This window comes from Pygoscelis adeliae, unplaced genomic scaffold (genome assembly GCF_000699105.1).
Source record: "Pygoscelis adeliae isolate BGI_AS28 unplaced genomic scaffold, ASM69910v1 Scaffold594, whole genome shotgun sequence".
NCBI classification, from domain to species: Eukaryota; Metazoa; Chordata; class Aves; order Sphenisciformes; family Spheniscidae; genus Pygoscelis; species Pygoscelis adeliae.
Window position 1 is genome coordinate 529,895 of NW_008824718.1, and position 17,340 is coordinate 547,234.

A 17,340-nucleotide genomic window follows, 5' to 3' on the forward strand; every position below is an offset into this window, starting at 1 on the left:
AGGTAATTGCAGCATAAATATGAAGGGCTGGAAAGTTTACCAAGTATCTAGTTTTTAATGTGGAATCCTATCTAAGATAAGGACTAGTGTAAGTTTTTCCAATCTGTAAATTTAATATCGCCTCTTGAGTATTCAGTGAGCTTTAAAGATCAGCTCAGCAATTACCCCACTGATCAGCGCACCTTCACTTCCACATTGATAAGCTTCTGTTACAGCTCCCAAGAAACAGATGCTCTACCCAGTCAATGGCTGAGATTTGAATTTTTCCCTTCTACAAGGACCTTTTGGAAGATTTTTGATACAAAATGTACATGTACACATGAATATGCACATGCAATCATGTATGATTTTAACCTATTATAAGTTATTTCATATTATTAATAATGGCTTATGAAGGCACATACAGCCCACCCTCTCGTCTCGCTTCCATAGCATTTAACAGTGTAGGTAATACGTTAAACTCTGGATCCCTTGATGTCACTGGCAAAGCTTCAATGGACTTCATTGTGTGCACAACTGAAACCCATATAGATTTTCATGCTATTTAATTTTGACTGCTTTACCAGAAGATGCGTTTATCACTGTAAACCAGTTGATGGGAAAGCTGGAAGAAATAACTCTTGAAATGCACCTAGTGCACTTCTGATAAACTGTTTCAAAAAGTAAACATGCTACCCAAAGTTGCCAAGTAAACACAAAGAGAAATTATGCTGCATTAATCTGTGTTTTTTTAAACAACAGAGAGTAACACAAGGGCAACCAAAGGGAAAATAACAGAAGAGGATGACAACTGCATTGAAATCAACCTATCCCTCACCTAAAGCAATCAGAGGGAAGAGTTTGATCCACACTCCTGTTGAGTCTGCTCATGAAAATCTCAATAACCAAATCAGCATTTTTCTGTAAAAATATTGATGGTGAAATTATCACAACATTTCATTTGCTTCCTTCCACTCCTATACACTAGGTAAGACCCTGTACACTTACTGCCTCTTGTACTCCCATGCTCTTATTCTCAGAGGTTTCTATACAGACACTAACTGCAATGACAGATCCCAGTTCATTACAGACTGCAGCAATCATATCATCAGCTGAACCACTGATGTCATTATTTGTCTATTCCTTTTATGTATCTAAATGTAAACATGATTTCTATCTCCATTCAAAGCTTTGAAAGGAACATTTAATCACAGAGCTATATATGGCACAGGAGGATCCTTGCCTGTGGTTTCTCCCTGGCATTTTTAATGTACATTTCCTTTTACAGCCACAGCTGCTTCAATTTTCCTGAGATTCTGCTGGAGATCCTCCTACAGAAAGGGCAAGTTCTGCTCTAAACCGCAATGTTAAAAACAGATTGCTGACTAACATGCCATGTTCTTGTAAATTACAGCTACAGCTTCCTTCTAGATAGTATAATCTTGATACACACTATAATGCAGCCTTAAGGCTGGAGAAAACTGCAAGTCTACAGAATCTGCAGCAAAACCGCATTTTCTTTAGTCTCTTCTGTTTCCGCTCCCCTATTTCACCTTTGCTGTGCTTTGAGAGGCTGCTTTTAAAAGACAACTGCAGTGATAAAAAAAAAAAAAGATAAAAAAAAATAACGTAGTGAAAAGAAAGGAGGAATAAAGGCAAGAGAAAAATGTTTTAAATGAATCCCTGTATCAAAAAAAAAAAAAAAATGCCATTCACAGCTTTCCAGGATGCAATGAATTTAAATTACAACTGGGAGCTCATAAAGGTTTCAACCTACATTTTTTATACCAGCAATAGGATAAGGTCTATCTAACTCAATGTCCATGCAATTAATTTTAATATAAATAGTCTAGGAAGTGCTCCCGGATGACAGGCACCAGCAATAAGCAAATTGTAAGTTGTTCAGCTCTGGATGCTCACCCGTCCCTTGCAAAATACAGCTCTCTTCCTAACTCTGGTTAGCAGAATGATGCTCAAGGTCCTGCCTCACACCAATCTACTTTATGCTGGAAAAAAACATGAGATCTGTGATACATATTTAAAGCAATTTAAAGTAAATATTGCTATAAAGTGAATAAGGAACTTATAGAGACACCATGCTCTCTTCTAGCCAGTACTTACAGAGCGGATGAATAAGAGCAGAAGACAATGCCACCACTCATTAGAGAGGACACTAAAGTCCTCTCTCACTTAAGCAGGACCTGCAACAGGAGACTCCACCTCCTCCAGCCATGTCAAATTCACATTTTTGGTTTAGACTATCCTAATTCTTTCAGTTCCTAGGAAGGAGAAAATGAAAAATGGATTGGATTGCACTAATATCTCCAGTTTCTGTGGCGTCTGGGCAACACAGACATCAAAGGATTCCCTCTCACAGGTTCCTGCGAGCTGTGCAAGCGGTATTGCTCCAGGGTCCCAGAGGGTGACCTGAGGTACAGGCAGAACAAATACCTTTCTCAAAGTTGCAGAGGAAGTCAGAGGTATAGACGGGCACTAAATCTCTGTCAAGTCTTAAAGTAATACCTAAGCACTCCAGAGTCACCTTATATAGTGATTTCACTGGGATAGCACTGGAATGCTATCCAAAGGTGCAATTTTCCTAGGACAAATTTATGCTTCCTAAGGAAGCGTAAATCTAATAGCAGCTCTGTTTACATTTAAGCAGAGCTTAATTTCTGGAGTCTTTTATTGATTCTTTCTATAGGACACATTTCACCTTCTGATGAGTAGCTGTTTCTAACTACAGGTTTCTGAAATTGCCCCCATAATATGGAATTATATTAATTAAAGTAACCCACTGAATATGGAAAATGTATTGTTAAAATAGATCTATTGGATCTACAGATCTATTGTAATGGTATTGTGAGAAGAACTTGTCATTAGCCATTTATGGCTGGTTATTTCAAATGCGCATTTCCATATCATTAGTTTTCAGGGCTACCAGTAAAATAGATCACAAAATATATAAATATTATATAATATTATAAATATAATATAAACTGATCTATGTTCATTCCACCTCACATTATCAACAAATTCAAAGAATTGGGTTGGACACTCCAGACAAGAAAGCCTAGCAGGCAACTATTTCAATTTCAGACAGCCCAAGTCATCGGACTTTGCAACTCGGTATAATGTTAAGTAGCCCAAACACTATTCCAGATGGTATTGTTTCTCAATTCGATCATCTTTCCTCACACTGAAATAACCTGTGAATAGTTTAATCAGCTGCAGTAGGCTCATTTAAGTGCTATGGAAATGCAGCAAGAATGGAAGGGGCATTCCATCCTTGGAAATGAATGGAATGAAGGAAAAAAAAAAGTTAATTCCCAGACTATAAATATTGATATGTCAAATTTCAGTATCTGGAGAACTGAAACAAACCAAATACCGCAAAGGCATGAAGTAGCATCTGGCCAAAATAGACATCTCCAGAAATTAAGCTTTTAAGTATAAATAATTTTCAAGAAACTATAACTTCTGATTATAAAACTGGAAACCAACAATTATGTCTATGCCTACGCTGCTAAGGGCACCCAGGAGACCTCTTGCGCCAAGTGGCGTTGGTGGCTTACAGCCTCGCTCCTCAGGGCTAGTCTCTTCTGATCGTCCCCACAGTTGGACAAGGCTACAATGGGCCCCACCAGGTGTCTTTAAGAAGTGGGTTTATCTAATTCAAAGTGCCTGCAATCATGTGAGGGCTATGTCACAGCCTCTCAGGCTGACTTTAATAGCACAACACTGTGAAACTGTGTGGCACACCCTGGGTGTGTCGTGAGAGTAGGTAGATGTATGTGATGCTGTGAGACATGATGAGACAACACTGCAAGACTGCTCAGGGATAAGAGCAGCAAGCAGTCCTGCGGCAGTCCTGTCCATATCACCGTGAGGTGGGTCTTGGGGTGAATGGATCCCCAAAACTGCACCCAAGCTTTGTCTCAGAGAGAACTGGATGACCAGCTTCAAGAAAAACCCAGGGAGCAAACTGACTTGCCAGCAAGGAACTGGGGCTTGAGAGTGGGCTGGGGAGATAAGTTATTTGGCTTTCTTCATGTGCCCTATATTCATTCTGACACAGTTAAAACAGAACTAAGCTGTAAAAACATTAAGCATCAAATATAATCATTCTAAAGCTATTTAAAGGAGCTAGAACATCCACAGCTATGTATTTCTTGGGTCTTGCATTTGAAGGGCAAGTATAGGAAGAATTTATTTTGGCATCAAAGTCAGAGCTCCAGAATAAAAGCTTAAAACCTAAAGATTTGTGAAATAGATCCCAAGTCCTCATTTCATTTTATTATTGTACTACAAAGTACACCACCAATATCCAATGAATATCACATCAATATCTGCGAACAAGTGTTACACAGCTGCAGAACACCATTATGAATGCTTTTCATCAGTAACTTCAGAACATGGGTAACTTGAGGATGTAAAAATGCTTCCATCCTTATGCTTTCATAGTGTTTATTATCAAGATTTAACTTCAAATAGTTTTAAGTCTGTCCAGGAGAACAAAGCCTCCATCTAGTTTTCCCTCCAGCCACTCTTCCTATGATGCTCAGCCACAGACAGATCTCCACACTGGAACTCATAAGCTCAGACAGGAACATTTTCTGGCTGTTATTTGGTCACTCTTTAACCATCCATCTCTGTCTGGGGAAAAACTCTTGAGAATTGTTAAGTATCATGATATTAATTATCAAAGAAAAAAATCATGAAAATTTACAAGCGTCTGAGGAATGTCAGCACTATCATATAAGCTCCTTTAGAAGACACCTCCCACTCCAGAGTGGTATTAAGGAAAGCAGATGAAGACTCACAGCTATAAATAGATCAAAGATAAGGTTTATCTTAGTCTCTACAAACTGTCTTTCTTAACAAATACTTTGCTACAAAATATGTTTCCAACGGTATATAGTCAAACTAAAAGAAAACCTTTCTTCTTGAAAGCATGGACTCTGAAGTAACCTAGAGGGGCTCCGTTTGGTCAGACCTTATTTTGTTCATTTAACTCTATGACATATTTTTCCTTTAATACACAACACGAGGAGCAATATGATCTCATGCTTATTCAAGGTGGTGGAGCTGTAGCTCCCAAGCAGCTTTGCAGTGTACACTGAAAAGGCTTATTTTTGAAAAGAGAAACGTGGCTGCCTCCACATACACACCTGAAGAAACATGCAAAAGTGCATGTTTGTGCAGTGAATACTTTAAATGTGCGCTGAGTATAAAACAAACTTCTGAAATTCCCCGTGCTGCTTCCCAAAGCCCCACTTCATCTCTGTATGGGCTGTGACTTTTCAGAATATTTTTAGTGCATGAGGCAGCTTTTCAAAGACCTCTTAACCCTTATAACTCGTCTTACAAGCATAAATCAAACCATGTTGGCCAACTCTTTCCACAGCAGAACTGCACCTTTAAATACCACTAATGCCAGATGGTCTCAGCATATAAAGCAGCATGAGACAACATATTAATGCTACTCAAACAAGCAACTTGTGCAAGCAGCAGACCAATGAAATCAGTCTCAGGCTGCTAATCCTCTCTGTCTCCATGGCAACATCTATTTCAGACAATTCTTCAATTTTCAAGTCAGATGAGCTTGTTGGCTCTTAAAACTTCCCTATTCAGGGGGTCTTCCGTTGTCAGGTACTTCTCACTTTGTATTGGCTACCGTTATAATACAGAATTTATTTTTATCAGCTGCTCCATGGAGTATCAAGGAACAGGTACTCCTCTGTTTCTGTTTACTTATAGACTTTTCCACTAAAGATTAGTACTATAAGATTTGCACTGAAGATTTGTAGTATTTATTTCCACTATGGATTTGTTCCCCTAACATAGAAACCTCGCAAATATAGATGTGTCTGTTGTGACTCTATCTACGAGTACTGGAAGAAAAGGGAGAATTGGTACCTTCTTCATACTCCTCTGCTATCAAGGCAGATTTTTAAACAACAACAAAAAAAATTGTATATCTGCAGCAGGTAAACAGGGAGAGAAACTCTTCATTCCTCCTCACCTATGTCCATGAGCATAGCTGAGTCAGCACAAATATTTTGGCTATTTGCTACTAGGAAAAATCTGGCAGAAAGCAGGTAGGAACTGCACCTTAAAGGTAGATCAAATGCTGAACCACATGCCATCTATCCAGTACATATATATATTGGGTACAGAGCATAGCCACGCGCTAACCTGCAGCATTAGATGAGAACCTAGGCACGTAGACGAGAACCTGAGGCACAGGGAGAGGATGTTCTTATGCGAAAAGACGAGAAATACACAGCAGAGCTAGGAAAGAAGTCAGACATCCTTTATCACAAAACCACTTTTCCTCTCTGTGAAACAACTTCCTACAATGACAATCTTTAAAGTTTAAACACGTGATAGCCCAGCTCCCAACCACACAGCTTTTTTCTTCTCTCCATTCCACTATGTACTGATGTCACCAAAAAGAAAGAAGAAATTTCATTCAGAAAAGCATAAACTTTGATCACTCATTCCTTAACTGCAGGCTTTTACAGAATTGAAGTCACATTTAGCCCTCTTTTTTAAGGGTACACACACAAGTTGGCTTGAGCATTAGCATTTGTGACTTCAGTTTGATCTGTGGATGCTCAGCGGCTGGGGGGGAGGAGAAATTAAACCCCTGTCTAGTTTATATCAGTTGAAAATCTGACATGGGAAGTCAGCTTACCATAGCCATAAAGCTCCCTTTGAAGTAACGATCTTTTACATGTGTAAGAAGTGTATATTTAGGTTGCAGACTCACCCCGATCTTGCTTATAGTTCTAAAACTGTGCCTTTGTGCAATAAGCCAAACTGCAGAGCCAACCTAAACTACAAAACTTTGTTTGGCATAGGGAAAAAAAGGTTAATTTTGAATTATAAATGTGCAAGGAGTACACTGTTCATAACACTGAAGGACAGCAATGTGTAACTGAAAGACAATCACACCGTGGGCTCCCTTTATTTCTGAGGGACACAGAAGTAAAAGGACGTTCAAATGACATGTCTTGCAGCTAGAAACCTCACACTTTCTCAATACCAAAAAAAATCTGCTGGATCATTAGATTGGTATACCAGCAAGGATGCTCTTGCCAAGAAAACAGCTCATTAAACCTTGGCCAGTTGGATGTCCCACCTGATCAAACAATTCTTTCCACTTGGCTTTAAGGCAGATCCACACTTAAGGTTAAGTATTCAAAATGGCATACGATGGCTGTTCTCGCTGTAGGCAGGCTCTGCAGCCAGAGCAGTATCTTTCTTTGATTGTAAATCAGGCAGCTCACTCTCCATGGTCATGAATAGCTCCATACAAAGAATGACTATCTCAGCTTGCAAGATGGGACTTAATTGGTGCATAAACAAGAATGTCAGGTTTTGCTCATAATTCAATATGAACAACTACCAGGAAGCAGCTACTAGCTTATACAGTTACAAATGTCTCACTTCAGAAAAAGAATTAATTAGAAACAAATGTTTACTGCCTTCAAACTGCCAACCACAGGTTTATGATTCAAGATTCTCTCTTACCTGGCCATTGTAGCTACACAGACATGTTTCTAATGTATGTCTTCATCTTGAACCAAAACCCTCTGACAATCACCCTGTTACCTGCTGCTGTCATGGGAAGGTGCGTCCGGTGCTGATTCAGCTAGCACAACATTAGCGCACTGCAAGAAACCTCCACTCCAAAGGGAAGGGCACTATGGACCAAGACCGCACTTTTAGTCTAGTGTCCTCACCCCCAACAGTGCACCTGAAAGGAGTAAGCAAGGTGACAACTTCAGTGCCACAGGGCAGCTATCATGTCACAGTACATACCATCGTTTCTTCATAACATGGCAGAACTCCGATTCCAAAATCCCAAATCCCAGCAAGTCAAGTGGCTTTCTCCAGCACTGTTGTTCTGCAGAGCTCCTAACCCACTCCCCATACAGCACCAGCTTTCAACCTTAAACCTGAGATAACACATGCAGATCTAATGGTAGCCAAAAGAACACAGATTCACGTCACACTGCAAATCAAACCTCCCTACCCTGCTACCACTTTACTGATAAGGATTATTTTTTTCCAACCTTTTAAGTACAAAGACCCTTGGTGTCTTCATTTAGCCTCAGCATACAAGAAAGTAAGCTTCCAACATAACATTCTGATCCCACTGAATTCACTTTTGATTTGCGACTTACTCCAAAATGAAGTGTATGAAGTATACATCCTCTACTCCACTGCATCTGATTCTACCCATTATTTTAATTAACTGACCTAGAAACATTAAAGTACACACTGCAGTTTTCACTTTTCCTTGATTCCACAACATTTTCAGAGAATTCAGCTGCAAACCTTCTTTCCAGTTTTATTCCCAACTCAACGGGAAAAAAAAAAAGCAAGAGTTTGTGGTAAGACATGCATGAGACTTTTGTTTAAAAAGAAAATGTAGACCAAAAAAAAAGACGTGGCATATGACTTTTTTTTTTTTTTTTAGGAGGAACATGAATTAAATAGGTATGGAGACTTAGCAATATAAATTAATCTGCTGAGAAAAGATCAGATAGGGTTCATAAATAGTATGTTTCACAAAGCAAGCATATAAAGCACAACAAGGTACTTTAGATGATGACACACCAAGGCTGGGATTCATCAGGTCTTAACCATAAGCTCTTGCACGTGTTCCCAAGTTAGAAGCCAGCCCAATGTCGCCTCCTCTTATAGTCAGTAGAGAAAAGACATTTTCAGAGGGTACTGCAGCCGAACCAAGAGGTCTACCTGCTAATCAGCAAAGCAACACTATAGCATGTAGGCTGCTAAATCACATACCACATTTGAAAACAAAAATTAGGTGGAATGAGCACAGAATTAATTCTAAATTAGTTTTAATACTAAGTTATTGGCTAAGCCTAGTAGCAACTCCATTGTTACAACAAAAAATTTGTGTTTATTACAAAATAGGAAGACCTGTCTTGCAATTTTCACCCTCTGTGTAATTTAAAGGCTTGAGATATTGATCACTCAATTATAGAAAAATAAACAGTTCCTCCTGAATAAACTAAATTAAGAATCATAGAATCATAGAATCATTAAGGTTGGAAGAGACCTCCAAGATCATCGAGTCCAACCGTCAACCCAACACCACCATGCCCACTAAACCATGTCCCTAAGCGCCTCATCTACCCGTCTTTTAAATACTTCCAGGGATGGTGACTCAACCACTTCCCTGGGCAGCCTGTTCCAATGTTTAACTACTCTTTCAGTAAAGAAATTTTTCCTCACATCCAATCTAAACCTCCCCTGGTGCAACTTGAGGCCATAATAGCCTTAATTTATATTAATATAATTAATATAATAGCAAGGTATTATTTTGATAAATCACATGATTACAATTTACTGCCTTTAACAAAATGTCTCACAAAATGTTAGGAAATCACTGTGCTTTATATACTTCTCATTAATTCTCTGGAGTTCACGTTAATGTCACCATAATAAAACATCCCTTTAATCCCAACCAACAACAAAACAGGCTCACCTCCTGTTTTCATTGGAAACTGTTAAGGCATTCTGCAGATGTGGGAGGCGATGACAACTCTACTCTTTGAAAGAAATTAAAGTAATCAACTCTTTCAAAAGGAGTGGGATTGTCAAAACCAGCCTGGGTCAGACCGACGAACTCTGAATGCTCTGCATACACAGACTGATTTTAAGCCTGAAAAATAAAACAACTGCCTTCTGTAGAGTCATGTTTATTCCTAACGATTACAGTCCTTTTTACTACAGCTTGGTTGCCCTTTGTGTTATTCCTGCAAATAAAAGAGAAACCTCTAAGATGCAGTAGCTGGGATCTATAGCGTTTTCGCAGGTAGCACACAGCCTCTCTTAACCCTTTTTTAAATGGTCTAACAAAAAGGGAAGTCTTTAAATACCTCAGCCAGTGAAGCAATTTGGAGTGAGGGTATTGTACCTCTAGGAAACACTGCAGAGGCTGCCTAGCACAGCTGTCTAGCCACGCTTACTGTGAATTTCCATTGACTTCCATGGGAACGTGAATGGCATTAACAACTAGCTGCAAATCTGATGTATAAATGTGCCTACGGCTCCTTGACTTTCACCAGTCTTATGAGCACATTTTTCTCTCGGTATTCTACACCTCTGTTTTCAGCTGAACATTAAAACTGAGATAGTGTTGTGGTTTAACCCTAGTGAGCAACCAAGCACCACACAGCTGCTCGCTCACCCTCCCCCACTCCTGGGTGGGATGAGGGAGAGAATCGGAAGCGCAGTAAGTAAGAAAACTCATGGGTTCAGATAAGAACAGTTTAATAATTGAAATAAAATAAAATAATAATAATTGTAATGAAAAGGAAAAAAACAACAGAGAGAGAGAGTAACAAAACCCAGGAAAAACAAGTGATGCAACCACTCACCACCTGCTGCCCGACCCCCAGCCAGTCCCCGAGCAGCCACCGCCGCCCCCCGGCCAACTCCCTGCAGCTTATATACCGAGCATGACGTCCCATGGTATGGAATATCCCTCTGGCCAGTTTGGGTCAGCTGTCCTGGCTGTGCCCCCTCCCAGCTTCTTGTGCACCTCCTTGCTGGCAGAGTATGGGAAGCTGAAAAGTCCTTGACTTAGTATAAACACTGCTTAAGCAGCAACTAAAACATCAGTGTGCTATCACATTATTCTCATGCTAAATCCAAAACACAGCACTGTACTGGCTACTAGGAAGAAAATTAACTCTGTCCCAGCCGAAACCAGGACAGATAGGAAGGTAGGATGAATTCAGAAATATTATTTATTTAAGAAAGAAAATATTAAGGAAGAAAAATCTATTTTCAAAAACGGAGTGTTACCAAGTACATTCTAAAAAAATATGAAGTTATTCAAGACTCTTAAAAATAAACCACATGCTTTTAAGAAACTCGTTCAGCACATACAGCCAGCCATCTTATTGCCAGCAAATCCTACAGCCCTCTCGAGACCTGTGCAACCTACAGAATCTGCGAAGGACACTGGACATCCCACTCTGAATGCAGGCAGCATTAAAATTGTGCTGCCAGAGACTACCCTAGGCCAAATCCTGGCTGGGACATTCCAGGGGGACTACCCTAAGTGGCACTACGGCCCGTAAGGGATTTCGCTGGAAAGTTAATTACAGCCTCTCAGTCTTCTGCAGAGTGAGCGAGGTACAACCAGCCCCTGATTTGCACTCCCAGAAGGCGAATCGGTAGCGTGTCCCCTGCGGTGTTTGATGGGAAAGCCAGAACGTCCTCACAAGCTCTGAAAGAAAAATCTGTTCCCTGATGCACAAAGGAAAGAAAAAATCCAAATGCAGAAGTCTACCTGAATAAAAGGTTCAACCACGTTTTATTCTGCATTTTATTTTATACATCCCTGCAGAGATACCAGCAGCTGCCCAGCTCACACTCTCGGTTTGGCACTGCGGGTGCTCTTGTTTCCCCTGCTGCCTGAAGAGCAGCTCACCTTTAAAGAGGATTCCAAACATAAGCCGCGAGAGAAGGAGAGAAGCTGAACCACAGCCGACAGAAAAATGTGACAGCGTAACGTGGCCAGCACAGCATCTCCTGTACTCCTGATACAAAGAGTTTTGCTTACATCCACCCATTTACAGCCCCCACCTTTATGGAATGCAGCTGGATGGATATGAAATCGGTGCACTCGCGCTCACCAGTGACCAGCCCAGTATCCTTCAACACCTCCCTCCAGAAAGGGAATGCTAAACAAGCGGCCATTGAAAAGAACTGGCATTTGCTTAAACCTCAAGCATACAAAAATTAGGTCTGCTCTCCAATATCTAGATTTAATAACAAGCTCTTGCTGCATACAATTTGTATTAATGATCTGCAAAATTGGAAAATATTAATAGGGCCCATCAAAAAGCTCACAAGATTTTTACTTGCAAGCTTTACAAAGAAAAGAAGCTTTACAAAATCAAGTGCAATTAATTGTACGTGATAAAATTAGAACGGCCACATCTGATGACATCACCGTAACCAAGAGACGAGCTGCGTGCTTTCTAACATCACCACTGCTAAGACGCCCTACCGCCGCCCCGAGCGCTGCGTTCACCCATCTGAGGCGGGACAGCCCACAAGGCCCACAGGTGATATTGAGTGGTGTCGTCCCCCCCCCGGGCTACCGCGCTAAGGCGGCACAGCAGATTCCTGCCCACGCTGGGCTGAAATCATGACAGCCTCCTACACTTCTGCTTCTTCTTGCTGCTGCTGTTTCTGTTTTTCAAAGAGCAGCACTTGCTCTCGGTTCTCTGGAATGGCTACAGAGTCATTTCAATTACAATCACCTAAAAAATATTTAAAAATGGGTTTTGTGCAACAGTGAAATACAACATTACAAGCAACAATTTTTTCCCCTGTGAATTTGTCGGCTTTAGTTATCACAATTTCTTGTCACAGAAAGTATTAGCTCACATGGCTGGTGCCACAGCTGAATGAGGGAGGGTTTCAATGACAGAAAAACCCCTAGGTATGGTTTCTGTATTAGCGCACATTCACTAACATACAGTAGAGGCATGATTTTCACTTCTCTTTTAGTCACCCTTTAATTATGTTTTTGCAGGAGGAAACGGCTCCAGCACGGCAGGGCTGGAGTGTGAGAAACTGAAAGCCTGATGTTGGGCGACTTTGGGGGGGCAGTACAGGAGCTGCAGTTTGGGAAGTCAAGCAGCTTATTTAGGCTCAGTGCCAGCACTGACCCACCCAACCCATTTCCTCACCGTGCCAAGTGGGGTCTTCGATAAAGTGAGGGGTCCAAGGATTAATGTAGCTGAGTTGCACTTCGTAAAACCGACTGAAGTCACACCCACGGGGTCCTGCAAATGCTCCGAGTCACAACTGTGCTGCTCCCCTCATGCGCGGTGTGCTCCTGCCTCACCGGCTCGCAGCAGTTTGTTGTTGTTTGAAACTGGGAAGTCCAAAGTATGCCATTTTCTAGAAAATCAGATGTCTCGCTCAACTACAAACAAACCTTTTCCTTCTATTTGAATTATTTTTAAAGATGCTTGTGGGGAGAAGGATGAACAATAAAATCATTAACACTGAAAAAAACTTCTAAATTAAATGCTGCTTTGAAAAAACATTAATATTTTGTTTCCAAAATGCCATTATTCTGGTATTTTCAGGATTTCCATCTCCTTTTCTCTAGCATGAACAATTTGATGAAAATGTCACAAATTTGCAGATCGTTTTGTTGTAACAAAATCTGTATTTTCATCCATCCTCTCTCCCCTCCATTTGATGCCAAAGTAATTTGCAGAGCCTGTACCTGTAACACATGTAACCAGTCAAGTAATAAGCCTTACTCTGAGGATTTCTTCACAAAACTAAACACTGAAAAATAACCACTGTAAAAATCTAGTGATTTATAAAAAGAAAGTAGGAGTTGAGAGAAATTTTTATTTGTAATTTTTTCATGTAAAGAAAAAAAGAAAAACAACCTAGGAATCTTGAAACTGTTAAAATGTTTCATTTTCACATTTGAAGCGAAGCAGTAATGGAGGGGACTGGTCTTGCACCACCAAAATCAATGGTACAAATGAGCCAGAAGTGGCAGCATGCCTAAACAAGTGGCTGAACATTAATGGTGGAAGAACTGCTTTTGGCATTAATCAATTCTAAATATATCTCATTACTATTAAAGAATACAAACATATGCCCCAAATGAGCTTAGTTATAGTAATAAAAAAAGCCTCAAGAGAACAGCATCCATCGGGTGTTTGTTCAACAGAACATCAGATATCCAAAGCTAGAGCCTACTTCCTCTCTCAGGAGTAGACAGTATTCTCCTGCACCTGAATTAAGGCAAAACATTGTTTAGTTTGTCCCAGAAATAATCTGTGCTTTACTGTCAACTGTCCTCCATTTTTCCTTGCTGCATCATCAACTTATCAACTTCCCACAATCTCTTTCTCCTCACTTTTTCCCAGCTCGCCGTCTGCCATCTTCTGTCAACTTTGCCAATTTTTGGCAAGCACAGGGAGAAAATTGTATTTTCTCACATAATCAAAGCTACTCCAAAACGTTTTGATCGCTTCCAGTCTAGGTTCATACAACACCTTCTGCACCTAACCACTGACATAGTCGCATTCAAGTCTTCCTCTGCCTTAACTGTCTAGTCCCCATCGATTCAAAGGTTATCTGCATGGAGCAGCTGCCTCAGTATAAACCTGTTTGTTAAAGTTCAAATATCTTCAGCTCCAGGTTTTGCTTCTGCTTATTCAGGGGCTCCTTTTCCATCAGCGATTGCAGGCTCTAATCTCCCATACGGGTGCAGTATCAGCCTAAAGAAACTGCTGCCACAAAAAAAAAAAAAAAAATTGCAAAATCTTAGAACGAACTCTGGCATGAACCAGAAGGGAAGCATGGGTAGCGTGGTGTTCAAGTTGGCAGAGAAGGCAGTACATTCTCTGAGTATTTAATGTAGGATCAGAAACTTTAGGCAGTCTCACGCTTCTGGCATTTAGCATGTCCCTGGGAAGAGCTCAGTGAAGGCCGTGCTCATCTTCCAAGTGACTAATCCCTGTTTCCAAGATTTGCCAAGACACTTTGTATGCCTATGCAAGAAACCAGACTGGCTCGTATGGAGTCACTCTGGTTTCCAATGCAGTATCAGGACTTTAAAAAAAAATCCTCATAATGCGTATTTACCCCAGCAAAAGATGAGGCCTTAACAATTCGTTCCAGTTGCTTCGTTCACTAAGGATTTGTTCCAGTTGCTTTGGAAGTCTAAAGCACATTTCTGAAGTCTTCCTATTCCTCTCATGCATTTTTTCCAAATATTGCACATATATTACAAATTTATTTCCAAAAATAGCTGATATTCTAAAATTAAAGTTGATTTATATGCTTACATACGATCAAATGCATTCACAAAACGCTGCACGGCCATGCAATATGCGTGATTATGCAATGTATGCATGTATGTGCAGTATTTGATTTACTTAGTACAAAGCCTCTTTACTCAGTACAAAGAGTCTTTATTGATGCTCTGCTGACACTTTCCTGATTTATTTTGTCATCAACTTGCTCAGTAAGTGAACAGAAACATTTTTGTTTGTTTTCACAGTGGCTCACTAGATAATTCAGGTATCGTCCCTGCATACTCACCAGACTTCTAGAAGCATGAGCTCTCTACAGACGGTAAACCTATGAGCCACAGCATATATTTTGTTTATACTTATGCCTATTTTAAAATAAACCCTGAGACACTCAGGATATCTTGTAGGAACAGGTTTTGTTCAGGAATAACATCTTCTTAGCCTGTCGTGAAAAAAGAAAAAATAACTGTGTATGTGTGTGCCTGTGAATCTCTCTATCATTTTTTAACAACAGATGATGATAAATCAGGTCCTGATCCTGCAAGCTTTAATCACGCAAAATATCCTTATTCCTGTTGTTGCCCTGGGAATCAAGCGTGGATGCTCAGAGTGAGCAAGGATCCCCCTCAGGTAAGAGCTGCAGGATCAGCCTCCTATTTCCTGCCAAGGCTGGTACAAGGCTCCACTTCTTTCACTGCACAGCTTAAAAAAGCTCACATAGAAAAATAAGCAGTGCTACCTTTTACTACATAGTAGAAGAAAGGGCACGTTATTAAGAAGAAAACACCTCTAATGCAACCATTAGCATAATATTTAGGGGCTTAGGCTCCGTAACAAAGAAGCAGGGATGTTAAGAGTGCCTTTCAAGGAGCACAACCATAACTAGGCATGGGGTCTGGCTCGTTGACCTTCCTAAAAAGATCCTGAGTTTCTCTCATGTGCCACTGCAGACAGCGAAAGCTACAGCAGCTCTCCACTTTGTGAGAAATGCTCAGTACCTCGCAGAATGAAACTGAGGATTTAAATAAAACAATGAATTTGCTCCGGTTCAAACCCTGGTTAATCCTCTGCAAACCCCAGCATTTTCAGGATCCACCACTAAAGATTGCCAGGACTCATCACATTCCCTGACATGTGATTTGGACATCACAACATGTGGCATTTTCGTCTACAGGGTTCTGTTTGAGAGGGACCAAGCATGTTCTATAGGAAACACTCGACATTCACTCTAGCTTATATGTGGACGCAATCCATAGGAAATGTTCTTTTCTGCGGTTTGTTATCGCTCATTGATACAAAGTTGGATTCTCTTTTGCTTGGGCTCAGTGACAAACCCTTTCTCACGTCACTGACACCAACAGGAGAAGCCGCCTGTCTCTAGGAAGAGCCACGGCCCCATCTCAGACTGCAGAGTGCTCTTTTTGTCCCTGTTTCAGCTGGCTTGACAGAAGTGCCAAATAAATGAGCTGTAGCGACTGTCCCCTGACAGTAACACAAAGTCACAACAATAATTGCGTATCATTCTAGCATGCAAATTACATAGTGGTGATAGATTAAGTCTTAGCTTCAGGATCACCCTTCATATCAAGATGGCAACATACCACAAAGAAATTTTTCAAATTTCACTGCAATTCCTACATTTTCCATTGCAAGACAACGCTTTGCTACCCTGCCTTCCTCTTCTGTCTTCCTCACGTCCAATATCCTATGACCTCTAAGTTTTACCAGTAGCCCTAGTACAGTCAGTAAAAATGTAAGTCCCTTGAGGATGCAAAGCAAGGTTATATTCAGGTCATAAAGCAGAACATTAAGCACTAATTGTATAGACCACACGCCCAGAGACGCACAGAATCCACATCTCCAGCTAAAAATCACAGGCTTCCAGGCCTGTTGTGTAACCTACCGAGGGAAATGTGAAGACACGACTGCAGGTGGCTTACGGTTGGGCCTCAGGTACTGAGCAGCTTTCAAGATTAAGCCTTTTCACATACAGACATAAGTGATACTATCGATTCTGAAATTGGGAACGACGAAAAATGCACGCTCGCAGGCATCAAACAAATGCACAGTGTCAATCGCATCCCCTTTCATAAAAAACGTCTCAAACCCCAGGTACACATAACCACACACCCCGAGACATCTGTGCAAATGCCTGTAGTCTGACGCGGTAACACGCTTTCCGCAGGCAGCCGGGCCACGTTACCCAGCTCACACAGGCACATTCATACCTACTGGTTTTTTCCCCGACAGTTTGGCTCGTGCCAGGGAACGGGGAGGCCAACGCCTTCCCTTTCAGCACATCTGCACCAGGTGCTGCCCTGCAGAGCAGACGGGAGCGCGTTCATTCCCTGTTGCCGCTGCATCTCCTGACGTTTCGTAGCGGGTTGAGCCTGTTTCTCCCTTCAACAGGGCGCCAAATCCAACGACAGAGACATAAAGACGCCGTGCGCTGAGCGCAGGCGATCGCTGACAGCCGCTGCCGCCAATACAGCGAAGATTTTAGGGA

General features: G+C 41.0%; 1 protein-coding gene across 1 annotated transcript in view; it reads right to left on the reverse strand.

Annotated features, from left to right (window-relative positions):
- Window positions 1-17,340, reverse strand: part of CPE (carboxypeptidase E) — a 59,324-nt gene that overhangs the window by 41,175 nt on the left and 809 nt on the right. Inside the window, exons 2-3 of the mRNA XM_009323209.1 lie at window positions 17,142-17,310; window positions 16,436-16,595 (exon numbers count right to left, since the gene is read on the reverse strand). Of these exons, the coding sequence (XP_009321484.1) occupies window positions 16,436-16,595; window positions 17,142-17,310 (329 nt within the window). The remainder of the gene's footprint in view (window positions 1-16,435; window positions 16,596-17,141; window positions 17,311-17,340) is intronic.